At 31.8% G+C, this 23454-nt stretch overlaps 1 protein-coding gene across 1 annotated transcript in view; it reads left to right on the top strand.

The window, feature by feature from the left end:
* SI (sucrase-isomaltase) overlaps window positions 1-23454 on the top strand; it is a 99727-nt gene that overhangs the window by 33397 nt on the left and 42876 nt on the right. The window contains exons 15-24 of the mRNA XM_067737224.1: window positions 4543-4714; window positions 7918-8034; window positions 9944-10098; window positions 10950-11034; window positions 11808-11864; window positions 12987-13111; window positions 15049-15137; window positions 17567-17616; window positions 18579-18749; window positions 20483-20638. Coding sequence (XP_067593325.1) covers window positions 4543-4714; window positions 7918-8034; window positions 9944-10098; window positions 10950-11034; window positions 11808-11864; window positions 12987-13111; window positions 15049-15137; window positions 17567-17616; window positions 18579-18749; window positions 20483-20638 — 1177 coding nt within the window. The remainder of the gene's footprint in view (window positions 1-4542; window positions 4715-7917; window positions 8035-9943; window positions 10099-10949; window positions 11035-11807; window positions 11865-12986; window positions 13112-15048; window positions 15138-17566; window positions 17617-18578; window positions 18750-20482; window positions 20639-23454) is intronic.

Here is a 23454-nt window from a genome sequence, read left to right as displayed (position 1 = left end):
CAAAACAAAAAAAAAACACATGGAAGTGAAACAATACACTACTAAATATCCAAAAGATCACTGAAGAAATCAAAGAAGAAATCAAAAAATACCGAGAAACACATGACAATGAAAACATGATGACCCAAAACGTATGGGATGTAGCAAAAGCAGTTCTAACAGGGAAATTTATAGCAAGAGAAATCTACCTCAAAAAAGAAGAAATATCTCAAATAAACAGTCTAACCTTACACCTAAAGCAATTAGGGAAAGAACAACAACAACAAAAAAAAACCCTACAAAGTTGGAAGAAGGAAAGAAATCATAAAGATTAGATCAGAAATAAATGAAAAAGAAATAAGGAAAGATAGCAAAGATCAATAGAACTAAAAGGTGGTTCTTTGACAAGATAAACAAAATTGATAAACCTTTAGCCAGAGTCATCAAGAAAAGGAAAAAACTCAAATCAATAGAATTAGAAATGAAAAAGGAGAAGTAACACTGACACGGCAGAAATATGAAGGATCATGAGAGATTACTACAAGAAACTATATGCCAATAAACTGGACAACCTGGAAGAAATGGACAAATTATTAGAAAAGCACAGCCTTCAAGATTGAACCAGGAAGAAATAAAAAATATAAAGAGATGAATCACAAGCACTGAAATTGAGACTGTGATTAAAAATCTTCCAACAAACAAAAGCCCAGAACAAGATGGCTTCACAGGCGAATTCCATAAAAACTATAGAGAAGTGCTAACACCTATCCTTCACAAACTCCTCCAAAATATAGCAGAGGGAGGAACACTCCCAAACTCATTCTATTAGGCCACCATCACCCTGAAACCAAAAGTAGACAAAGATGTCACGGAGAAAGAAAACTACAGACCAACATCACTGATGAACATAGATGCAAAAATCCTCAAAAAATACTGGCAAACAGAATCCAAGAACACATTAAAAGGATCATACACCATGATCAAGTGGGGATTATCCCAGGAAAGCAAGGATTCTTCAATATACGCAAATTAATCAATGTGATAAATTGAAGGAGAAAAACCATATGATCATCTCAATAGATGCAGAAAAACTTTTGACAAAATTCAAAACCCACTTATGATAAAAACCCTCCAGAAAGTAGGCATAGAGGGAACCTACCTCAACATAATAAAGGCCATATATGACAAACCCACAGCCAACATCATTCTCAGTGGTGAAAAATTGAAACCATTGCCTCTAAGATCAGGAACAAGGCAAGGTTTTCCACTCTCACCACTATTATTCAACACAGTTTTGGAAGTTTTACCTACAGCAAACAGAGAAGAAAAAGAAATAAAAGGAATACAAATCAGAAAAGAAGAAGTAAAGGTCACTCTTTGCAGAAGACATGATATTATACATACAGAATGCTAAGGATGCTACCAGAAAACTAATACAGCTAATCAATGAATTCCGTAAAGTAGCAGGATACAAAATTAATGCACAGAAATCTCTTGCATTTCTATACATTAATGATGAAAAATCTTAAAGAGAAATTAAGAAAACACTCCCATTTACCGTTGCAAAAAAAAGAATAAAATATCTAGGAATAAACCTACCTAGGGAGACAAAAGACCTGTATGCAGAAAACTATAGGACACTGATGAAATATACTAAAGATGATACAAACAGATGGAGAGATATACCATGTTCTTGGGTTGGAAGAATCAACATTGTGAAAATGACGATACTACCCAAGGCAATCTATGGATTCACTACAATTCTTATCAAACTACCAATGGCATTTTTCAAAGAACTACAACAAAAAATTTCACAATTTGTATGGAAAAACAAAAGACCCTGAAGAGCCAAAGAAATCTTGAGAAAGAAAAAGGAAGCTGGAGGAATCAGGCTCCCGGACTTCAGACTATATTACAAAGGTACAGTAATCAAGAGAGTATGGTACTGGCACGAAAACAGAAATATAGGTCAATGGAACAGGATGGAAAGCCCAGAGATAAACCCACGCGCATTTGGTTACCTTATTTTTGATAAAGGAGGCAAGAATATATGTTGGAGAAAAGACAGCCTCTTCAATAAGTGGTGCTGGGAAAACTGGAGACCTACAGGTAAAAGAATGAAATTAGAACACTCCCTAACACCATATACAAAAGTAAACTCAAAATAGATTAAAGACCTAAATGTAAGGTCAGACACTATAAAACTCTTAGAGGAAAACATAGGCAGAAGACTCTGTGACGTAAATCATAGCGAGATCCTTTTTGACCCACCTGGAGAAATGGAAATGTAAACAAGTGGAACCTAATGAAACTTAAAACTTTTGCACAGCAAAGGAAACCATAAACAAGACCAAAAGACAACACTCAGAATGGGAGAAAATATTTGCAAATGAAGCAACTGACAAAGGATTAATCTCCAAAGTATACAAGCAGCTCATGCAACTCAATATTAAGAAAACAAACCACCTGATCCAAAAATGGGCAGAAGACCTAAATAGACATTTCTCCCGAAAAAGATACACAGATTGCTAACAAACACATAAAGGATGCTCAACATCACTAATCATTAGAGAAATGCAAATCAAAACTACAGTGAGGTATCACCTTACACCAGTCAGAATGTCCATCATCAAAAAATCTACAAACAATAAATGCTGGAGAGGGTGTGGAGAAAAGGGAACCCTCTTGCACTGTTGGTGGGGATGTAAATTTATACAGCCACTATGGAGAACAGCATGGAGGTTCCTTAAAAAACTAGAAATAGAACTACCATACGACCCAGCAATCCCTCTACTCTGCATATATCCTGAGAAAATTAGAATTCAAAAAGAGTCATGTACCATAATGTTCATTGCAGCTCTATGTACAATAGCCAGGACATGGAAGCAACCTGAGTGTCCATCGACAGATGAATGGTTAAATAAGATGTGGCACATATATACAATGGAATATTACTCAGCCATAAAAAGAAATGAACTTGAGTTATTTGTAGTGAGGTAGGTAGACCTAGAGTCTGTCATACAGAGTGAAGTAAGTCAGAAAGAGAAAAACAAATACCATATTCTAACACATATATATGGAATCTAAGAAGAAAAAAATCGTTCTAAAGAACCTAAGGGCAGGACAGGAATAAAGACACAGATGTAGAGAATGGACTCAAGGACACAGGGAGGGGGAAGTGTAAGCTGGGATGAAGTGAGAGAGTGGCATGAACATATATACATTATGAAATGTAAAATAGATAGCTAGTGGGAAGCAGATGCACAGCACAGGCAGATCAGCTTGGTGCTTTGTGACCAGCTGGAGGTGTGGGATCGGGGGGTATGAGTGAGAGGCAAGAGGGAGGTGATATGGTGATATATGTATACGTATAGTTGATTCACTTTGTTATACAGCAGAAACTAACCATTTTAAAGCAATTATACTCCAATAAAAATGTTAAAAATAAATAAATAAATAACAAAAAAAATGACAAGAGTTTCGATTAATGTATAGGTTTCTATGTATTATCTCACAAATTAATTCTCTAATGGAATGTGTTGCTTGTATATAAAAAAGGAGCATGATACAAAACAAAGGAAGGGGACAATCATATATTGATTGCCTATTCTTTTCCAAGCATAGTATAAGGATCTATAATGCTATAGTTAATAAAAACCAGATTCTGTGTCTATAAATTTAAAATTTTCTCATAATTAACTGTATTCAAATTTTAATTCAAAACAATATTTGGTCCCAGATCATACCATGATATCAGAATTTTATACAGTATCTTCATAGTGTTTGTTTACTTAACAGAGCATTATATGTCATGGAGTATAAGTAAATAAATTCTAGAAAGAAAAAAGAGCACTATAGTTCATATATAAGTAATATTATCAAAAAAGCACATGAGAATACTATTATACTTTTACTATGGTAGTCGATAACTTTAGATACTGAATTAAACTTTTGTATCTTTTTTCTGATTATTTTCCAATTATGGAAAAAATTTGTCAACAACATTGAGGTACCAATAGTGGTGAGATCAATAATGCCAATATTGGTGGATGAGGAACTTCTAAGAACAAAATAAAATGCCTGTCAAATATATTAGTTTTATTTCAACATTGCTTGATAATATTTGAAAATGCAGATATTAAGGTGTAATTAACATCATTGAACCACAAAAATGTGTATTGTGTTCAAATTCAGATTACTGTATTTTGTGTTGTAAAAATATTTTGTAGTGCAAAGAGATTTCAATGGTTTTAAATCATACATTTCAAAAACAAATATTGAGTGGATACGAAAAAGCACATGCTTAATTTGGTAAAGAATATTATTCAAAGTTTAAGTCTTTTCTAGAAGATTTGTTTTCTCTGTGTTTGATCAGAATGCATTTAACTAAGTAAATATTTATAGCTAAATACAAAATTAATATAAAATATTGATAAAATAGTTGCAAATATTATGGCTTGGCTCTAGGAGCTGTAATCCATGCATTGAAATTAAGATTTTAGAATTTATAAAAACAATATTATTTTAAAGTAAATGTTATTTATTAATTTGATTTTGTTTTAGAGCTGTACAAAAAGTTTTTCCAAATAAAAGAAGCTTTATTCTCTCCCGGTCAACTTTTGCTGGATCTGGAAGCTATGCTGCACATTGGTTAGGAGACAATACTGCTTCTTGGGAACAAATGGAATGGTCTATTACAGGAATGCTGGAGTTTGGTTTGTTTGGAATACCTTTGGTAAGTGGTGTTATACCATGTTATTTATAAACACTGTAATTACAATTAATTTTGTAGTATTATCATCAATGATTTTCAGTAAAATGATTGAAGGTATGTGACAGAAAATTTAAGTCTTTATTCCTAGGGAATTTATGAGGAAAATAAGATTGTTGATGATGTCTATAACACTCAAGCCATTAGAATAGAAAAACAGAATGAAGAAAATTCAATCAAATCAAACTAATTCATGAAACAAATGTCAGTATAAACAAAGTATAGAAAAGCTTATATAATAAATATAAAGCACCAGAGAAAATGGTAGAGAAAAATCCAAATTTGGGATTGTAATAAAAGTAAATATCAAAAGTCTAGATATATTTAAAATACTAGACTGTCAGTTTAGGTTAAAAAAATAAAGCTCTTTCCTCTATTTAAAAGATAAAAAATAATGACAGAAAATTTTCAAATTTTTAAAGCAGAGAAAACTTCTATATGCAATTCTAAACATAAGAAATTTGGTAAGCCTCTATATCAAGCAAAACCAAGAACTATGTAATGTTCATATTCAACACTAAAGAGTGTCATTACATAACAAAATAAATGTAAAACATTTAGAAAATTATAGTTGTTCATTTATTCTTTCATATTCATTGAACCAAATGAAAACCAAAAGCAAACCACCAAAAAAACTAACACACACACACACACACACACACACACATAGCATATTGAATTTGGAAAGTAAAAAAAACACATTACCAAATGATTCACCAAAATAAACTGAATGGAAATGAGAGGAAAACCTTAAAACTGAAAGCTAACAATTGTACTTCATATCAGAACTGTGGGATACCAGCTAAATTGGTATTTAGAAGAAAAATTTTGACCTTAAATGTTTAGATTATAAACAAAGAGTTGAATATTAATTAATGAAGGGCATGAATTAAGAAAATGGAAAAAGAAAAGCAGAATAAACCTAAAGATGTAGGTAATGAAAATAAGAGAAGAAATGGATGCAATGAAAGCAATGTTTCTAGAGAAAAGTTAACAAAGTACAAAGGTGACTCTGAAAGTTTGAATAAAATAGACCAATACATGGCAAGTTTTGTGCAGAAAAAGAAGAAAAAAATAAGCAATGTTAAGATGTATTTCATCTTATACTATACAGTATAGCAACTAATTAATACACAATAACCAGGAGTAAATATTCAAACTAAGTGTAGGACTTTTTAAGAGAAATTTTAATAACTTAGTAAATTAAAGATATACCGTTTTCATGGAAAAGAAGTCTCAATATACTAGAAATATGCATTCTCCCCAAACTATTATCCAAATTCAGTGATATTCCAATTTAAACTATACAGGGAATTTGAAGAATATAAAAGATTATTCTAAACTTCATATGGAAGACAATACAATTTAAAGAAGTAGAAAAGAGCACAAGTATTTGCCTTACCAGATAAAATAATAACACAATGGTACTTAACTGTGAATATTCAAATAGATTAATATTGCAAAATAGGACATGGGCCCATACATTAATGGAAATTTGTTTAATGGTAGCACTATCACTGTAGATCAGTGAGGAAAGTATCAACCATTCATATGGACAATTGATTATCCATTTAAAAAATAAAGTAAAATGGCTTTCTGTCTCACCTCATACCCAATCGATGTGTGAAAATTAAACTTTAAACATCTTAGAAGAAAATATAAGTGGGTAACTTTATGACATTATGTTAAGAGAAGAATTTCATAAACAGAACACAGAAGGCACAAATAATAAAGATACATTAATTTGGTTACAACAAAATGAAAACTTCTGTTCATCAAAAGTCTGTTTTAAAAAGTTAGAAATAAAACATTTCTACTACTGGAAAATTATATTTTCAATTCGTATAACCAACAAATGATTAGTATTTAATTTGAAGAACCTACTATAAATCTGTAGAAGGTAAAAACAGTAGAAAAATTAGCAAAGGATATATACAAGCAATTCTATACAGCGAGAAATCCATATGGATTCAATAAAAATATGAAAAAAATTCTCAACTTTCCTAGTAATCAGAGAAATGCAAGTAAAAACTTTGGTAAGATACATTTAATATATATAGGTGATAAAAATTAAAAGTCTGAAAATATCAGAAATTGGCAAGAAAATGGAGCAATGGCAGCTTTTATGTACTGTGACTGTGCTTATAAGTGGTAACAACCAGTTTTGATTAAACAATGTACATTTCCAATAAATCAGGAAAATAATCCTATATATATATATATATACATATATATATTACAGAATAAGACTACATTTTACATATTCACAAAGAAATCTATATAGACACTTCATAGAAGCATGTTTTATAGTGATGGGATCTCATACAATAGAGAACTACAGCCATATTAACATAACTTAATCTCACAAAAGTAACACAGAAAAAAGTGAAATACAGTGTAATGCATACAACATGCCATCTATACAAAGTTAATAAGCAATGCAAAACAATGTTATATATTGTTTATAGATACATATATACTATTTAGAAAAATAAAGAAATGCTTGTAAACAGTAAATATTGATAGTAAGTTAAGGATAATAGTTTTTGTTTTGTTTTGTTTTGTTTTGTTATTTTCCCCCCTCTGGAGGGTCCTTGAATGATGAGGAATGCAATTATATATGAGCATACATCTGGCAATTTTTTTAATACTATTTTACTCCTACAGTAATATATTATAAATAGGAAAAGTCAAATCATAGGTGGTGAGTTTTCGATTAAGAAGCAACACATTGGGCTTCCCTGGTGGCGCAGTGGTTGAGAGTCCGCCTGCCGATGCAGGGGACACAGGTTCGTGCCCTTGTCCGGGAAGATCCCCCATGCCGTGGAGCAGCTGGGTCCGTGAGCCATGGCCGCTGAGCCTGCGCGTTCGGAGCCTGTGCTCCGCAACGGGAGAGGCCGCAACAGTGAGAGGCCCACGTACCACAAAAAAAAAAAAAAAAAAAAAGAAGCAACACATTTTAATAATACAATTTTAGCTTTATACATTCAATTAGTGGCAAGTAATGTGGCAAAAATGGAAAATAAACTTGGCCAAGGAAGAGTATATGAAGACAGTAAAACAAAAAGATTGTTAGTGCAAATTAATCAGCTGAGGCATAAAATGTGATGCTCTGGGCAAATTTGAGAATCCTTACACTGTAAATAATAGATATATATGTTATTTAGGTTGGAGCAGATATCTGTGGATTTGTGGCTGAGACCACAGAAGAGCTTTGCAGAAGGTGGATGCAACTTGGAGCTTTTTATCCATTTTCCAGAAACCATAATGCTGATGGATATGAGGTAAATGCCTCTTGTTCTCCATGTTTCAAAATAAAACATAATTTTAAACTTAAATTTATATCTATAGAAGATCTGGTCTGAAAGTTTGTAGTATAATTCATAAAGAAGAGTTGGAAGTCCTCTTCTCAAGGTCTATAAATATTTTGTATATATAAATATGATCAAATAAGGAAATCATGAGACATAGTCATAGCATAAATATTTTATTTAAGCCTAAAGCATATACACATGTGTTAAATCACAATATTTTAAGTTAAGGACAAAGCTTTTTGAGTCTGGATTCTTACATTCTAACAATATAAGTTCAGGTAACTTTCATAAAAATATAATATACTATTAAGGATTTCCAGTTTTTCTTTCATTAAAGATACACAAGAAATTAAAGATACTTGCAAAGCAGTTTGAGGCCATAGTCTTTCTGTAATAGGTAAAACTGTAATGACAGGTGGGGAAAAAATAAAACTAACGCTTTTAAAACATGCATCTGAACTGAGCATTCAGTATGCAGTGAGCTCTCATAGGTATATTTCTCAAAGGGAATGAGGAAATTAGGTGAAAGCATTAAGTCAATTAAGTACATGTTGGTTAAAAATTATTCACGGTGCGCACACTGGGGCTTAATTCTCTTTGAGAAGAGGGTCAACTACTCAGAGCTCAGCCTGGAAGGAAGTGTGATAGTACAGAAGTAAAAGATATAAATTGGATATTCGTCACTTCCTAATCTACCTAAGTGATGCTTCAAGAAATTTGCGTTCATGGGAGATCCTGATATGAATTACATTATAATTTGTGTTTATCTCTGTCCTCCAAAAAGCAGATGCCAAGAGACAATTAGAGATGTTAGAGATTTATTGGTGAAGCACTTGTGGTAGATAAAGGAGAGGAAGCAGGAGAAAGTGGACAGAGCCTTCAGATCACAATTCGGGTCTGAACCAGGTGAAGATGAAGGCAAAGAAGGTTTGATAGGGAGAGTTATATACTACAGCCCAGTTCTAAGGAAATTACAGTCCAGTAGGGAGTCCTCAAGGTAAAGTTGACCGCTGGGAGACCCCTGTATCTCCCTGGAATGGGCCTGAATAGTAGTCCCACCTTGCTCATTGATTTCCTGGGAGCAGCCAAAGGGAAATGTGACTTTGCGGTAAATATGATGATGAATCTAGGGAAGCAGTAGCTGGTTCGCTCAGTTAATTTTGTTACCCATAGCAGGAAATCTAAGCAGGTTTGCTCACATCATTAAACCTTGGCTGAGAGAGTCAGCTAATCTAGCTTGGGCTCAGCAAGGAGGCTGTCCTTCAAGTTGCAAGCCTATAGGCTGGCCAGGCAGCTCTGTTCCCTGTATCCCTTGGCTAGCAGACCATTTGGGCTTATTGTCCTAATAGCAATGGCAAGGCACAAGGCAGCAAGTCCTCAGGCAAGCACATTTCCAGCCCTTACTTGAAGGTGTCACATGTAGTAAGACTCCATTGGCCAGAGTATGTCATATAGCTGAGCACAAAGCCAAGTGGTGGGGAAGTACAATCCACTGCTAGAGGTAGGTGCAAAGTCACATAGCAAAAGTTGAGGGTACAAGGAGGCATGAAAATTGGGACCAATAATTCAATCTATCACAAATAATAGAAGAGAAGAATGCTTTGTTAAAATAGTTTCCATCTTCTCTAAGTATGTATATTTAAAAGGGAAATGTCCACTTTAAAATAAAGTTTAATTTATATATATATATATATATCCAAATGAAAACATAAAAGTTAGAAATTCATATCCTTTGATAATGAAATAGGAGTAATCTCAACTTTTTACAAACAAGGTAAAATGTGTACATTTTGGTTTTCAAAAATATATTTAATGCTTCTATTTTAATTTTCATTCATGTTTTAACTTTCTTATTTCAATTCCTCTATTTATGCCACAGCATCAGGATCCAGCATTTTTTGGACCGAATTCTCTTTTGGTTAATTCATCAAGGCACTATTTGAATATTCGCTATACCTTGTTACCTTTCCTCTATACTCTATTTTATAAAGCCCATATGTTTGGAGAAACAGTAGCAAGGCCAGTTCTTCATGAGTGAGTACTGTGTTCAAGAATTTCAGTGTCTTTCAAATTATATTCAGACATATGAAAAATTAATAGGGGTAAATCAAGATGTCAAGTAGATTCTACTGCTTTTTCTTACACTTATGTAAATAAGTTGATTAACTGTGGAATGATAGTAATAAATATAATTAATTTGGTGAATTGGACAAGATTAATCTAGAAATGTGAGAACTGCATAGAACTTAAAAGGAAAAAGATATGTGGAATAATTTGAGAAATTATATCAATAAGCAATATTAAATATAGAATACTGAAAACATAATCATGTATATATTGTGAAAATCAACTAATTATAGATAGTGTATAGTATAGCTACAAAACAATGAATTGTGCTTGTCTTTGTACTTCTTGACCAAGGCAGGGACTTTCCTCAAGAAATGACTAAAGATCCTTTCAAATCCAAGTCAAAATGGGAGTTTATAAAGAAAAAAGTGTAAAAGGAGGAAAGTAGAATATGAAATATTTCTGGTACTTTATGGACCTATCTTACAGGAGAAAAATGAATTAAACAGAATAGTTGTTTATTACAGATAAAAAGGAGCCTTATCATATATGATGGATTTTTTTGAGTCCCAAATGAACGAATTTCCTCTCTCCCTCTCTCCCTCTTTTCTCCCCTCTCTCCCTTTCTTTCTACCTTCTTTTTTTGAGTGTCAGATGAACCATAAGGATGTAATAACTATAGATTCAAAATGACATATCAAATAAGTAAAATTAAAGACAATAATTATTCCCAGGGAGAAACTTAAAACATAAACCAAATGAAGAATTTGAATAAACATTTTTTATCTTTGTATTGTAAATATTGTCATTGTTCTTAGGTTTTATGAGGATACTAATAGCTGGATTGAGGACACTCAATTCTTATGGGGCCCCTCATTACTTATTACCCCTGTCTTGAAACAGGTAGGATACAATTTTAATAAATTTATATTTTAATGGAAACTTTGTGTAATCAAATCCACACTAAATTACAAAACATCTGGGTAATAAATGTTACTCAATAGACTGCTTCAACCTGATAAGTGTTAAATTGAATTCTAAATGCAGAAGAAATTGTGAAAAATTATAAATATATTAAGTAGATTTATGCTGTTCAAATATATAATATGTACTGGGGAGAAAAAAGTTGTATAAAATTAGTATTCTTCTGAAAAGGAAAGATTTATTTATGACATCAAATCAAATCTTATAGTATAACAAGGAATTCTCATTCAAGTAGATATAGACATTGAAATTTTGCTATATTGTAAATAAAGGTGAACTTGAAAACCAGTGGATCATATGAAAATGCTGAAAAATAGTTGAATGAGTTATATGTTTTTTATCTGTTATTTAAAAGTGGAAATATACGGAAATGAATGTGTTCATACTCACAATTACCATGTAGATTATAGCAATACAAATACAAATGCATGTATCCATTATTTTAGTTGCCACTTAAATTCATTTCATCTTTGCTTTAGGAATATTTTACATTATAATATCTAAAGCTAGTAAAATAGCCTTTTGATTACTATATATAGAAAATATTGGAATATAACAATACAAAGGAAGTTTCTTTTCGCTTCACTATGAAAATCCAACTTAACATTTGATGTGATTCTCTTCCATTACATATTGAAGTAATATATATATATCTCTATATATCTATATATAAATTATCTTGTTTATTTTAGGGAGCAGATACAGTGAGTGCATACATCCCTAATGCGACTTGGTATGATTTTGAAACTGTAAGTAACCTTAATATAATAATAGATCACAAGTACATATTGTTCAACATCTGTACATGGAAACAACTCCAAACACACAACATATCTTTTTTTCAGTAGTTCTGTTATTATTACAAAAATTAATAATTCCAAATTTTAATAATGTGGAAGTCTGTGCGGGTGTACATTTTGTTGCATGTGAGAAAGTATATATTTTGTTGCACGTGATTAATACGAAGTTATATTCTTTAGTGTAGAGTTATCCATTTTAAATTGTGGAAATAAAAGGTCAAGAGTAATTTTAAGGAGTAGTAACTTATTTTAATAATTTCCCTATTTTACATATTCATCTTATGGCCAGAAGAACTGAGTATTAAGCTAATCTTAAACATTTGTTTTTATAATGTATATTGTAATGTTTGGGAAAGATTTTCATCTCAATCTTGAAAAGGCAGCGTAGCAGTATTCATACACACGACCTATTTTTTTTAATTGACCAAGACCTTCTGAGAATATTTATTTTAAAGGAAAGTATTTTGTAATGCACTTATATTTGCTAAGCAGACCCTTTATTTTTATTTTTTTATTTTTTTGTGGTACGCGGGCCTCTCACCGTTGTGGCCTCTCCCGTTGCGGAGCACAGGCTCCGGATGCGCAGGCTCAGCGGCCATGGCTCACGGGCCCAGCCGCTCCGCGGCATGTGGGATCTTCCCGGACCAGGGCACGAACCTGTGTCCCCTGCATCGGCAGGCGGACTCTCAACCACTGCACCACCAGGGAAGCCCAAACCCTTTATTTTTATAAGAAATGATTTTTAAAAAATTCTTTCTAGAGGCATGGTTAACTTTAAACCAAAACAAAGAATAAAAATTAGTGCTAATTAAGAATATTGTTAATTATTGTAGAAGGGAAATGGATTGCTCTATGTTGATTTTTTTTTGTGAAACCAAACTTATTTTTACCCAGCTTTCATCAGTAAACTGAAAAAGAGTTTTCTTTAAAAGTTAGAAAATGACATGTTAATATTCACTAAGATGACACGAATTTCTCATAGTAAGAATTATTTCTATGTGTAATTCTTGTAAAATGGGGTTTAAATTCTTTACAATAATGAAAAAAATATTTTTGTCTTCCAAATATTAGGGTGCAAAAAGACCATGGAAAGGACAACGTGTTGATATGTATCTTCCAGCAGACAAAATAGGATTACATCTTAGAGGAGGTTACATTATCCCCATTCAACAACCTGCTGTAACTACAACAGCAAGGTAAAATGAAAAGGCATTAACTGAAATCTGAAATATAATTCAAGTTTTAATGTTTCACATTTTTATTAAGAATCAAATATTGATATTTAGCTTTTTCACCAGAAGATATTTGATATACGTAAGGACTTCCTACATATAACCATCATGGTTATAAAAAGAAGAATCAAATTATGTATATTACTACAAACTTCTTGATTTAAAAAATAAGCATAGATTAGAAATTTATTTCCTATGCCAAAATGTACTGACATTCTCTAAAGAATATGTATAATTAAAGTTAATTGCTGATTCTTAATAAAAAATGAAGTATTAAGTAAGTTATATAATTGATTAAAGTGTCAGTTGTTACATATTTGGATTTTCGATACATAAATGTCACAATGTTTTTCTTTCAGCTAAAACGTTTTAAGTTAATAAATGAGGTAGATATTTTTGTTAAGTAAAGAACAAGATAGAAACTAAGTTGTTCAGTAAGAATAAATTTGAGAACTATTTAGAAAAAAAGCAGAAACTTGAAAATTCTGGTGCTTTATCTTGCAACATTCATTCTGGGTACATGGACAGAATGTGTCATATTGAATCTATGCATTTCCCCATATTCTACAACACCCCAATAGATATCTATTCCTTACTCTGCTGTATTTTCTTCATAACATTAAGAATATCTGGAATTATATTTTTACTTTTTCTTGTATGTAGTGTTTCTACTCCCCCAGACTATAAACTCCATGAAGGCAGAGACTTGACTTTTCACTGCTTTAGTCCCCAAACCAATAGTAGTGTCAGCCTATTATGGAATAGGCTCCTGATTTTCTCTAAATATTTGTTGAAGGAACAAATTAATAAGTGAATGGATGTGTGTTAGTAACTTAATTATTTTTGTTTACTAGAATTGATCACTTTCATATTGTAACTGTTTCGTGACGATGTTCTCAAAATAATTGGTTATACTCTAGAGCTGTATTGAACAAGAGAAACATACACTTGGATGAGTGCATGTTGGAAGGAATGTATTATGTATAGAGCAGTTACCTGGACTGTATAGCCTCATTTTAAGTTTAAAAACCTATAGCAATATATAACTAAAAAAATACTCATCATGTTTCATTTCACATGATAGAATTAGCTTCATTTGTAAGACTATTAGAGATTCCACTTAGCATTTAAAATTTTATTTTATAGTGCTTTTCATTGTTTTGTAACCTTGGTACACTGCAATTTAGGGTTAATGTGTATGTGGCAAATACATGTTGAATTGAGCAATTATAAGATATATTTGTTGTTTGAATTGAAATATTTTTATACCGTTTCAATTTTGATGGTGTCTTGGCCCCCAAGAAATTCCATATTGTACATTTTTAAATTAATTTAATTAAGTAATTTATTTTTGGCTGCGTTGGGTCTTCAGTTGCTGTGCGTGGGCTTTCTCTAGTTGCAGCAAGCGTGGGTGGGGGCTACTCTTCATTGTGGTGCATGGGCTTCTCATTGCAGTGGCTTCTCTTGTTTTGGAGCACAGGCTGTATGCACACATGCTTCAGTAGTTGTGGCATGTGGGCTCAGTAGTTGTGGCTCACAGGCTCTAGAGAGCAGACTCAGTATTTGTGGTACACGGGCTTTGTTGCCTCCCGGAATGTGGGATCTTCCCAGACCAGGCCTCGAAACTGTGTCCTCTGCATTGGCAAGCAGATTCTTAACCACTGTACCACCAGGGAAGCCCTTCGTATTGTATTTATTCCTTTCATTTATTTTCTAAGCATATGAATTATTTTTCTCATTGATAAATTACTAATAAGTATAGACATGAATTTTATTAATATCAGTGTTCTCATGTGAATGCAGAACTCCTACAAGTCCCTTATGTTGAAATGGATTTATTTATAAGATATTTCGCTATACATTTATTTTTAATCATATATGCACCCAAACTTACTTAACAGCCGAAATAACCCTCTAGGACTTATAGTTGCTTTAGATGAAGATAACAAAGCAAAAGGAGACTTTTTCTGGGATGATGGAGAAACTAAAGGTAAGTTTCAAAGTGATATGCTTTTAAATGTTCATTTTAATGATGGGAAGTTTTGCCTTTATTATAAAATTAAACAAAAATATCACAAGTTTTAATTTTTAATTGCTGTTTTATATCTATCTTAAGATTTTAGGTTACTTTATGAAATTTAACATTGGTATTTAAATTATATATATTTAATTACAATATTTTTATCTTTTGGTTTATCATAAAAAGTCTTTGACAAATATAAATATCTTATTAGATTACTGTATAAAAATTAAAATAGTTAATAAATTCACAGATATATAACTTGCATCCTATTTTCAACTATCTTATATGATTATAGTGGTTAAAACTAAAGTTTTATTACTGTAAAAGAAAACCAATATTAAGGCTTTAGTTAATTAATGTAGCTGGGGAGGGATAAATTGGGAGTTTGGGGTTAACAAATACACAATACTGTATATATAAATAGATAAACAACAAGGACCTAATATATAGCACAGGGAACTATATTCAATATCTTTTAATGAACTATAATGGACAAGAATCTGAAAAAGTATATATATATATTTTTTAGGTATGTGTTTTATATATGTACGTATAAAAAATTATAGTTTACCTTCTATTATAGCTCACTACTTTTCAGATATATTAAAGAATGCCCTATATGCCTTTGTCTATAGTATATGAAACATCCAAATATCTCTAAATTAACTCCAAGAAATAGCCTATGTATTGGTGTGCTCTCTTACAATTTTGAAAATATGGAATCTATGAAAAAAATTCTGTTCTTTTTTAAGTCTTATCTCCTATGAATATGTAGATTACCACAATATATCTGCTCCGCCAGATATATTGTCTTCCCCTTGTCAGTTGATGGTAATTTCATCTCTGCAAGATGCCAAAAACTTTAGAGTTCACTCTTGTCTGTCACAACCTAGGAATTTCTCTTGGTTCCACCTTGATCTTGGTTCTCTCATAAACTCCACCATTATCATCACTACTTTTCATTTTAATTACGGCAATAGCTCCCTAACTGGTCTCTAGGTCAATAGCTCTTGTCAATCCCCCTTTTTTACATTCTATTTACCAACCAGCAGATAGAGTGATCCCTTTAAAAGATGATTCAAATCATTACACTTCTGCTCAAAACCCTGTATCAATTCTCCATTTTACTCAATTAAGAGCCACAGTCTTTACCAAGACCTAGGGCATTCACTATGTCCTGCACATTTTACACACACACGCACACACACTCATGCACACACACTGTGCCCTACCATTCTCCATTTCTCATTCTACGCCAGCACACCAGCCTTCTCCCTCTTTCTCAAATACCTTAGAGTCAAACACGCTAGGGTGAGCTCTGCCCTGAGAATAGATTCAAAGCATTTACTACATAGAAATTCTGTAAGAGAGGATTGCAGCAGAAGTAAATTGTTTCGTAATCATCAGGTAAAGAATGTTGTTGAGATAATACCTCTATTGGTAGCATGTGGAACCTGATTTTAAGGTCATTCTCATTTCTCAGATTATATAAATATTTCCAAATTCATTCCTGTTTTCTACTTGCAAAAAATTATATTGATAATTTACTTCATATAAAATGGTTAAAAATATGGAGTTATGATTTAATCAGACATTTAATATGATATCTATATACTGAAGTGTGTTAAAAAGTTAAAATCAAAATTTTCTGAATAATCAATCAAACACAAGACAATAAAATGACCTTCAGTTTGGGTTCTGACTCTATTTTTATTTCCTAGGATTAAAATTTTAAGTAAATTAATGTTATTCAAAGTATTGTATATAAATCCTAGTATTCCCTTTATTTTTTCCACTCTTTCTTCCTAATTATTTTAGTTATAATCTTTAGTTCCCTGTTAAAGAAACATGTTGATAAAAAGTTATGTTACATTGTTACATATATCATGCAGAAAATAATTGCTTTCTTCAATTTTTCTCATTAAAGTTTATTTGAAACTTTAATGTCTCCACATTCACTCATTCTTCAAATAATGAAAAAACACACTGGAAGATGCAAACCAAAATTGTGGTGTACCATGGCTTCCCAAAATAAACTGAATGTTCCACAGTTTACTAAAAAGAGATAAAATATCATTCAAAAAATAGTTATAATTATATATATTTTACTACAAGTTTTGTGCTCTCTGAATTTCCAGAACTATTTTAGCAGTCCTTGAAAAATCAAACTGGGCAAAGATGCATTCACTACCTTTACTTCCTGGGAAAATAAACTACCAAAATAGTTTCATTTAAAGATAATTAAGAACCTTAATTTAAAAGAATAATCTGTTTAATTTGCTTCATTAATAAATAATATCTATTTAAAAAAATTCCCTGTGTTGTCTAACTGTAAAAATAAAACATAATTTAACATTACATTTTGATCTGATAACTTTTTTTTTTCACCATTTCAGATACCATCCAAAATGGCAACTACATTTTATATACATTTTCAGTTTCTAATGTAAGCATTCTCCTTGAACACATAGCTAAATATAATACCTTGTTAATGTCTAGATTGTGCCTTTTGGAATGATGTTACATTTCTCTCCAGAAATCAGTGGAAAGAAACAAAATAAATTGTTCAATTTAAATTATTAAATTATATATGAATTACCTTAAATTTTTATATTTCAATGTAATAGATGAGTTTCTGTTGATGAAATTGATGCACAGAAATCTTCAGACTTCTTGTAGCACTATGTCTGGTTTAAGCACTATGTCCTGGGAAAATAATCTCAACATATTTGAAAATGTTTTAATATACCAATCACAGCAGTGACTGTCATGGATTTGGGGTGAAAATGAAAAAGCTATGCACAAGATTAAATTTTGAATAATTAGTAGCAATGCTTTTTGTAGAAGTTAGATTTCTTCATATATTCTTTTTTGCCAAAGATAATTTATTCTTCACCAATGAAGAGAATGAGAAGGAATATACACGATTTGCGTCATGCATAATTTATCTCTGAAAATAATTTTAGAGCATGTATAAAAGACAATTTTAAAGAGTTACTAATAAGTGTATTTATATAGGGTACTTTGATGTGAGGAGCTGTTGGGAATGGAGGGATAGATGATTGGTTCTTTTCTTATTATACTATATTATTAAATACCAAATAATGCTATAATTTAATACTAAATAATACTAATTTATTAGTATTATCAGCATAAATAAATTCTAAATTATGTGAGATGTAGAACATTTTCTTAGAATTTTGGCTAATTCCTAAGCTCTCTTGTCTAGAGTTTTTCACTTAGCAATTTTCATTAAAGTATGTATTGGTTAATTATTTTTATTTAGTAAAAACTATAGTTTATACATTTTTAGAACTGTAAGATTTAATCAGTATAAATACACTTTTCATTTCTAATTTGTATCCAATGACCTTCTACTTGATATATAATATTATATACATTTTTCAGAACAAATTAGATGTTATATGCACACATTCGTCATACCAGGAAGGAACCACTTTAGCATTTGAGACTATAAAAATCCTTGGGTTGATAGACACTGTTACAGAAGTTTCAGTGATGGAAGATAATCAACCAATGAGAGCTCACTACAATTTCACTTATGATACTTCCAACCAGGTAAATACAATCTTAAAATATTTTAGTTATCACATACTCTCATATTTAACATTATATAACCATTCAGGCTCTTTTTGTGATTTTTTTTGTTCTTCATTACATATCTTTCTTTTCTTTTCCTTTTGCTGGCAATATTCCATTTTAGGTTATCTCAATTTATGTTGAGATATCAACCTTAAGGTGAACTGATACTACTTCTCCCTCTCTATTTAATTTTATCTTGTGTATCACTTATGTATGCCTTTCTAATATATTTTTTGATACCATTCTCCTATCCTGAACTCTTACCTACTGCATACGATAAAGAATCTAAAAGTTTTACCTTCTCATTTAAGACTTCTTAAGGTAATGATTGAATCCATTTCTTCAATTCTCTCTACTTCTCCTTTCATGAACTCCCTTTGTCCTCAATATATCTTGTACTTCTCTTTCAAATTTTTGTTTACAGTCTCCCCTTCTAGTAGTCCCTTTCTTATCCTCGTTCTTGCCTTGTTTAACAAGTGTACTAGAGGGGGAAAAGGAGTAATAGAATTGGGCTCAAATTGCAGCCCTGCAGTCTGTGCATTTAAACACAGTAAATTAATCTCTCATTATCTCAGCTTCCTCATATGTAAAATGTCATATTTAATCATAATGTTGCTTCAGGTAAAAAATTAATTATTTAAAATGTTAGACAAAAATAATTTAAAACATGGAAGTGATATTTATTGGCATTTACTTTTCTACCATTCCTATATTCCTAAATATTAGTAATGTTAGCATAAATTCTAAATTGAGATGTAGGACATTTTCTTAGAGTATTTTTGTCTAGCTTCTAAGTCCTCTGGCCCAGTTTTTCACTTAGGAATTTCCATAAAGATATGTATTGGTTAATTATTTTTTATTAATAAGTATACTATAATGTATATATTCCTAGGACTATAAGAACTAATCAATAAATAATACAGGCTTATTGAGAACTTTATGACTCTAACAAAGATTATCAAGTGGGCATAATACAAAATTGTTTTATTATATGTTTTTACAATCCCAGTTTATATCTGTTTCTATTTTTATGCTAATGTAAAGATTTACAAAGACACTTATAGATACATCTTTCTAATTCTCCTGTTCTTGGACACTATCCTTTCACTTTTTTTTTCTTTTTGCATAATACCATGTTATCTCCTCTCTAACTTGTCCCTCAAATATTATAAGCAGTGGATAAAATTAGGAAAATAAATAAATAATATTCCCCTCCTCTGACTCTGGGAGCCTCCAAATCAATCAAAGTGGTCAACATTTTCTTCCCTTTTTCTTCATTGAGGGGACTACTATTTATTTCATACCTGGTATGCCCCAAGCATAATGCCAGGTGTTTTAAATTTCACAGATCATTTATTCATTATCTCCATTTTACAGGAGGAGGAAATTGAAGATAAAACAGAGTAGATAATTTCCCCAGATTCATGAGCATTAAGTATCAGAACTGAGAATTGAACACATCTGGATTTAAAGATAATGTTTTTTATTAGTATTCTATAATTTCTCATAGTTTTGAGAACTCTTGAGATTCTAGCTATTTCAGTGGCATGCCATGTTTTTTCTTTTCTATTCTTTCTTTTAGTATTATATTAAAATTATTAATGATTTGATTTGAAGAATTGCGTGGGGTTGCTGCATTTTAAAAATGTTAAGTATTTTTAAATTGTCCAGTGGTCAGAAATATTTTAATGTTTTCTTTCTCTTCAAAGAATCTACTAATTTACAATCTCATGTTTAACCTTGGAAGAAACTTTACTGTTCAATGGGATCAAACTTTCTTGGAAGCTGAAAAGTTTACTTGTTATCCAGATGCAGACATTGCAACTAAACAACGCTGTGAAGAACGTGGCTGCTTATGGGAAACGGTAATAAGAATTTTAATTATTCAAGATAAGGCTTTCACATAAACGTTTCAAAGTAAACTGTATATATTATAATTTTAATTCTACAGCATATAAGCTAAATTCATCTAGAGAAGCATTTGGAATTTGAAATTAGGACTTCTAATAGATAATTTATCTTTATCTTAATTCTCCAAAGACATAATTTAGTAAAAGCCAGACTAAATGGATGTGTAAGTTGCTTTCCAGGCATTTTGGATAGTATTACTTTATTTAATAAACTAGAACTCTATTTGTTGCACTTTGTTAGATGTTAGTTGTGGCTGACTAGCTTAATTGAGCAAGGTATTATGCCAGTAGGGAGTAGTGTTTCAAAAGCATTGTCTCAAGTTATTAAAATTTCTGAAATTGATTGATGGGCTGTATCTGTTCCACTAAGAGGTGACAATTTCTGCCAGTAATTTTGGTCAAACTTTCAAGAACAGGGCTTCCCTGGTGGTGCAGTGGTTAGGAATCCGCCTGCCAATGCAGGGCACACGGGTTCAAGCTCTGGCCCCGGAAGATCCCACGTGCCATGGAGTAGCTAGGCCCGTGTGCCACAACTGCTGATCCTGCGCTCTAGAGTCTGTGAGCCACAACTACTGAGCCTGCATGCCACAACTACTGGGGCCTGCACACCTAGATCCTGTTCTCTCAACGAGAGGCCACCACAATTAGAAGCCTGTGCACCACAAGGAAGAGTAGCCCCCGCTCACCGCAACTAGAGAAAGCCCACACACAGCAACAAAGATCCAATGCAGCCAAAAATAAATAAATAAAATAAATTAATTAAAAGAAAAACATTTTCAACAACAATGATGGTCATTGATAGTAGACATTTTTACAGAAAGGGATATGGGAAAAGTCCCCTCTTGCTACACTCATTTTATTTTTTAAATTCTGAACTTTTGGTTACATCATTGGGTTTTGTCAGCAAAAAAAGAAATTATTTCATATAATCAATAAATTAAATGCATGTGTTATAACACTGAGAAGAGTCTAGACACATCTGCCAGCAACTTCCCAGAAATGTCTACACTTATATGAGGGAATATATAGAATCTCTGCCACCAGAGAAATGGCCCTCATTCCTCTCCATTGCTTGATGAAGTAGCATAATCTTTACCATTAGGAAAGTTTATGGAAGAATTGAAGAAAAGAAGTGAGGAGGAGAAATGATAATGAAATCAATAAAAGCCAAATAGTGAAGTATCTTTCCAATATGCCTCCAAAATCTTCTTCTTAAATTCCAACTCTTCATTCAAATCCATACCCATTCTCCATTGCATTCAGTGCGTGGTCACTTACTCTCATTATCAACTGAAACTAACACAACCTTGTTAATCAACTATACTCCAATATAAAAGTTAAAAAAATGAATATAAATGATGGGTACTAAAGCTCCAATAACTTCTAATAAGAAAATGTGAAAACTTTATTTTTCCCATTACTATTACTATTCAACACCTTATAGATTTTTAAGTCAAACAAGTGAAGCTTTAACATTAGAAGTCCATTAAATATGATGATTTAGAAAATTTATGTTTCTTTAGACCATCCTGTTTATTCATTGATCCATTTAACAAATTCTTGAGAACTACTTTGTTCTAGGCACTGTTCTAGACGAAGAAAATAAACAAAACCCTCTTCCCTGATAGAGTTTATATTCTAGTGTGGGAAAACAAATAGATAACCTAAAAAATTATGTTTTATGTTAGATAAGTATTATGGAGAACAATAAAGCAGAAAAGGAGAAGGGGGGCGGAGAATGACAGTGGTGTTACTTTAATGATTGTACACAGAAGGTTTCTTTGAGAAGGTGGCATTTGTTAAAAGAGTTGAAAGAAAGAAAGGAAGGAATAATATTCCATAAAGAAAATACATCAACCTGAAGTACATCTGAAGTAAGAATGTACCTGGTATAGTCCACAAACAGCAAGGAGGCCATCGTGTCTGAAACAGAATGAGTGAATGGAAGAACAGCAGAAGATGAAATTATAGACATATGGGAACAAATAATGAGGATCAATTACTTAGACCATTTTTAGGATTAAGATTTTTACTCTGAGATAGAATACTTCTGGAGAGTTTTGAAAAGATGAATGAGAAAATTAAATTTCCATCTTAATAGGACCATAATGGCTTCTGTGTTGAGAACAGACTGTTAGAAGAATAAGGCAGGGAGACCAGGAAAGAGGCTGTTACAGTAATCAAAATAAAATATTGGTAGATTGAGCCACAGTGGTAATGGTAGAATTAGTAATAAGTGTTTGACTTTTCTGCATATTTTTAAGATAAAGCCAAAATGTGTTGTTCCTTGATTGGATATAGAATATGAGAGAAGAGTAAAAATGACTTCAAGTTTTTGGTTTAAACAGCTGGAAAAAAGAAAGTTGATAGTAACAAAGATTGACAAAACTGTGCGGAAACGAACATGGAGGGAAAGAGTTAAGATTTAGACAAATTAAGGTTGAGGTACTCAGTACAAATCCAAGTGTAGTTTTCCAACTGTGAGATGTAAACTAATGAAACTGAAAATTTTATATCATTGGTAAGATCTAAAATTTAGAGTCAGCATATATACAGTGTTTAAAATCATGTGATGAGAGGACATCATCAAAGGAATGAGCTTGAATAGAAAAGGGAAAAGTCAAAAACTAAACCCTGAATCATCCAACATTTAGACTCAGGGAAGTGATAAGGAACCAGAAAAGAGACTGAGAACAAATTGTAAAAGAAGTAGGTTGAAAACAAAGAAAATGTTGCTTCCTGTCAGCCAAGTGAACAAGGCATTTCAAGAC

This window comes from Pseudorca crassidens, chromosome 5 (assembly GCF_039906515.1).
Source record: "Pseudorca crassidens isolate mPseCra1 chromosome 5, mPseCra1.hap1, whole genome shotgun sequence".
NCBI lineage: Eukaryota > Metazoa > Chordata > Mammalia > Artiodactyla > Delphinidae > Pseudorca > Pseudorca crassidens.
The sequence above is the reverse complement of the archived record's forward strand: the minus strand, read 5'-3'. Positions and strand labels throughout refer to the sequence as shown.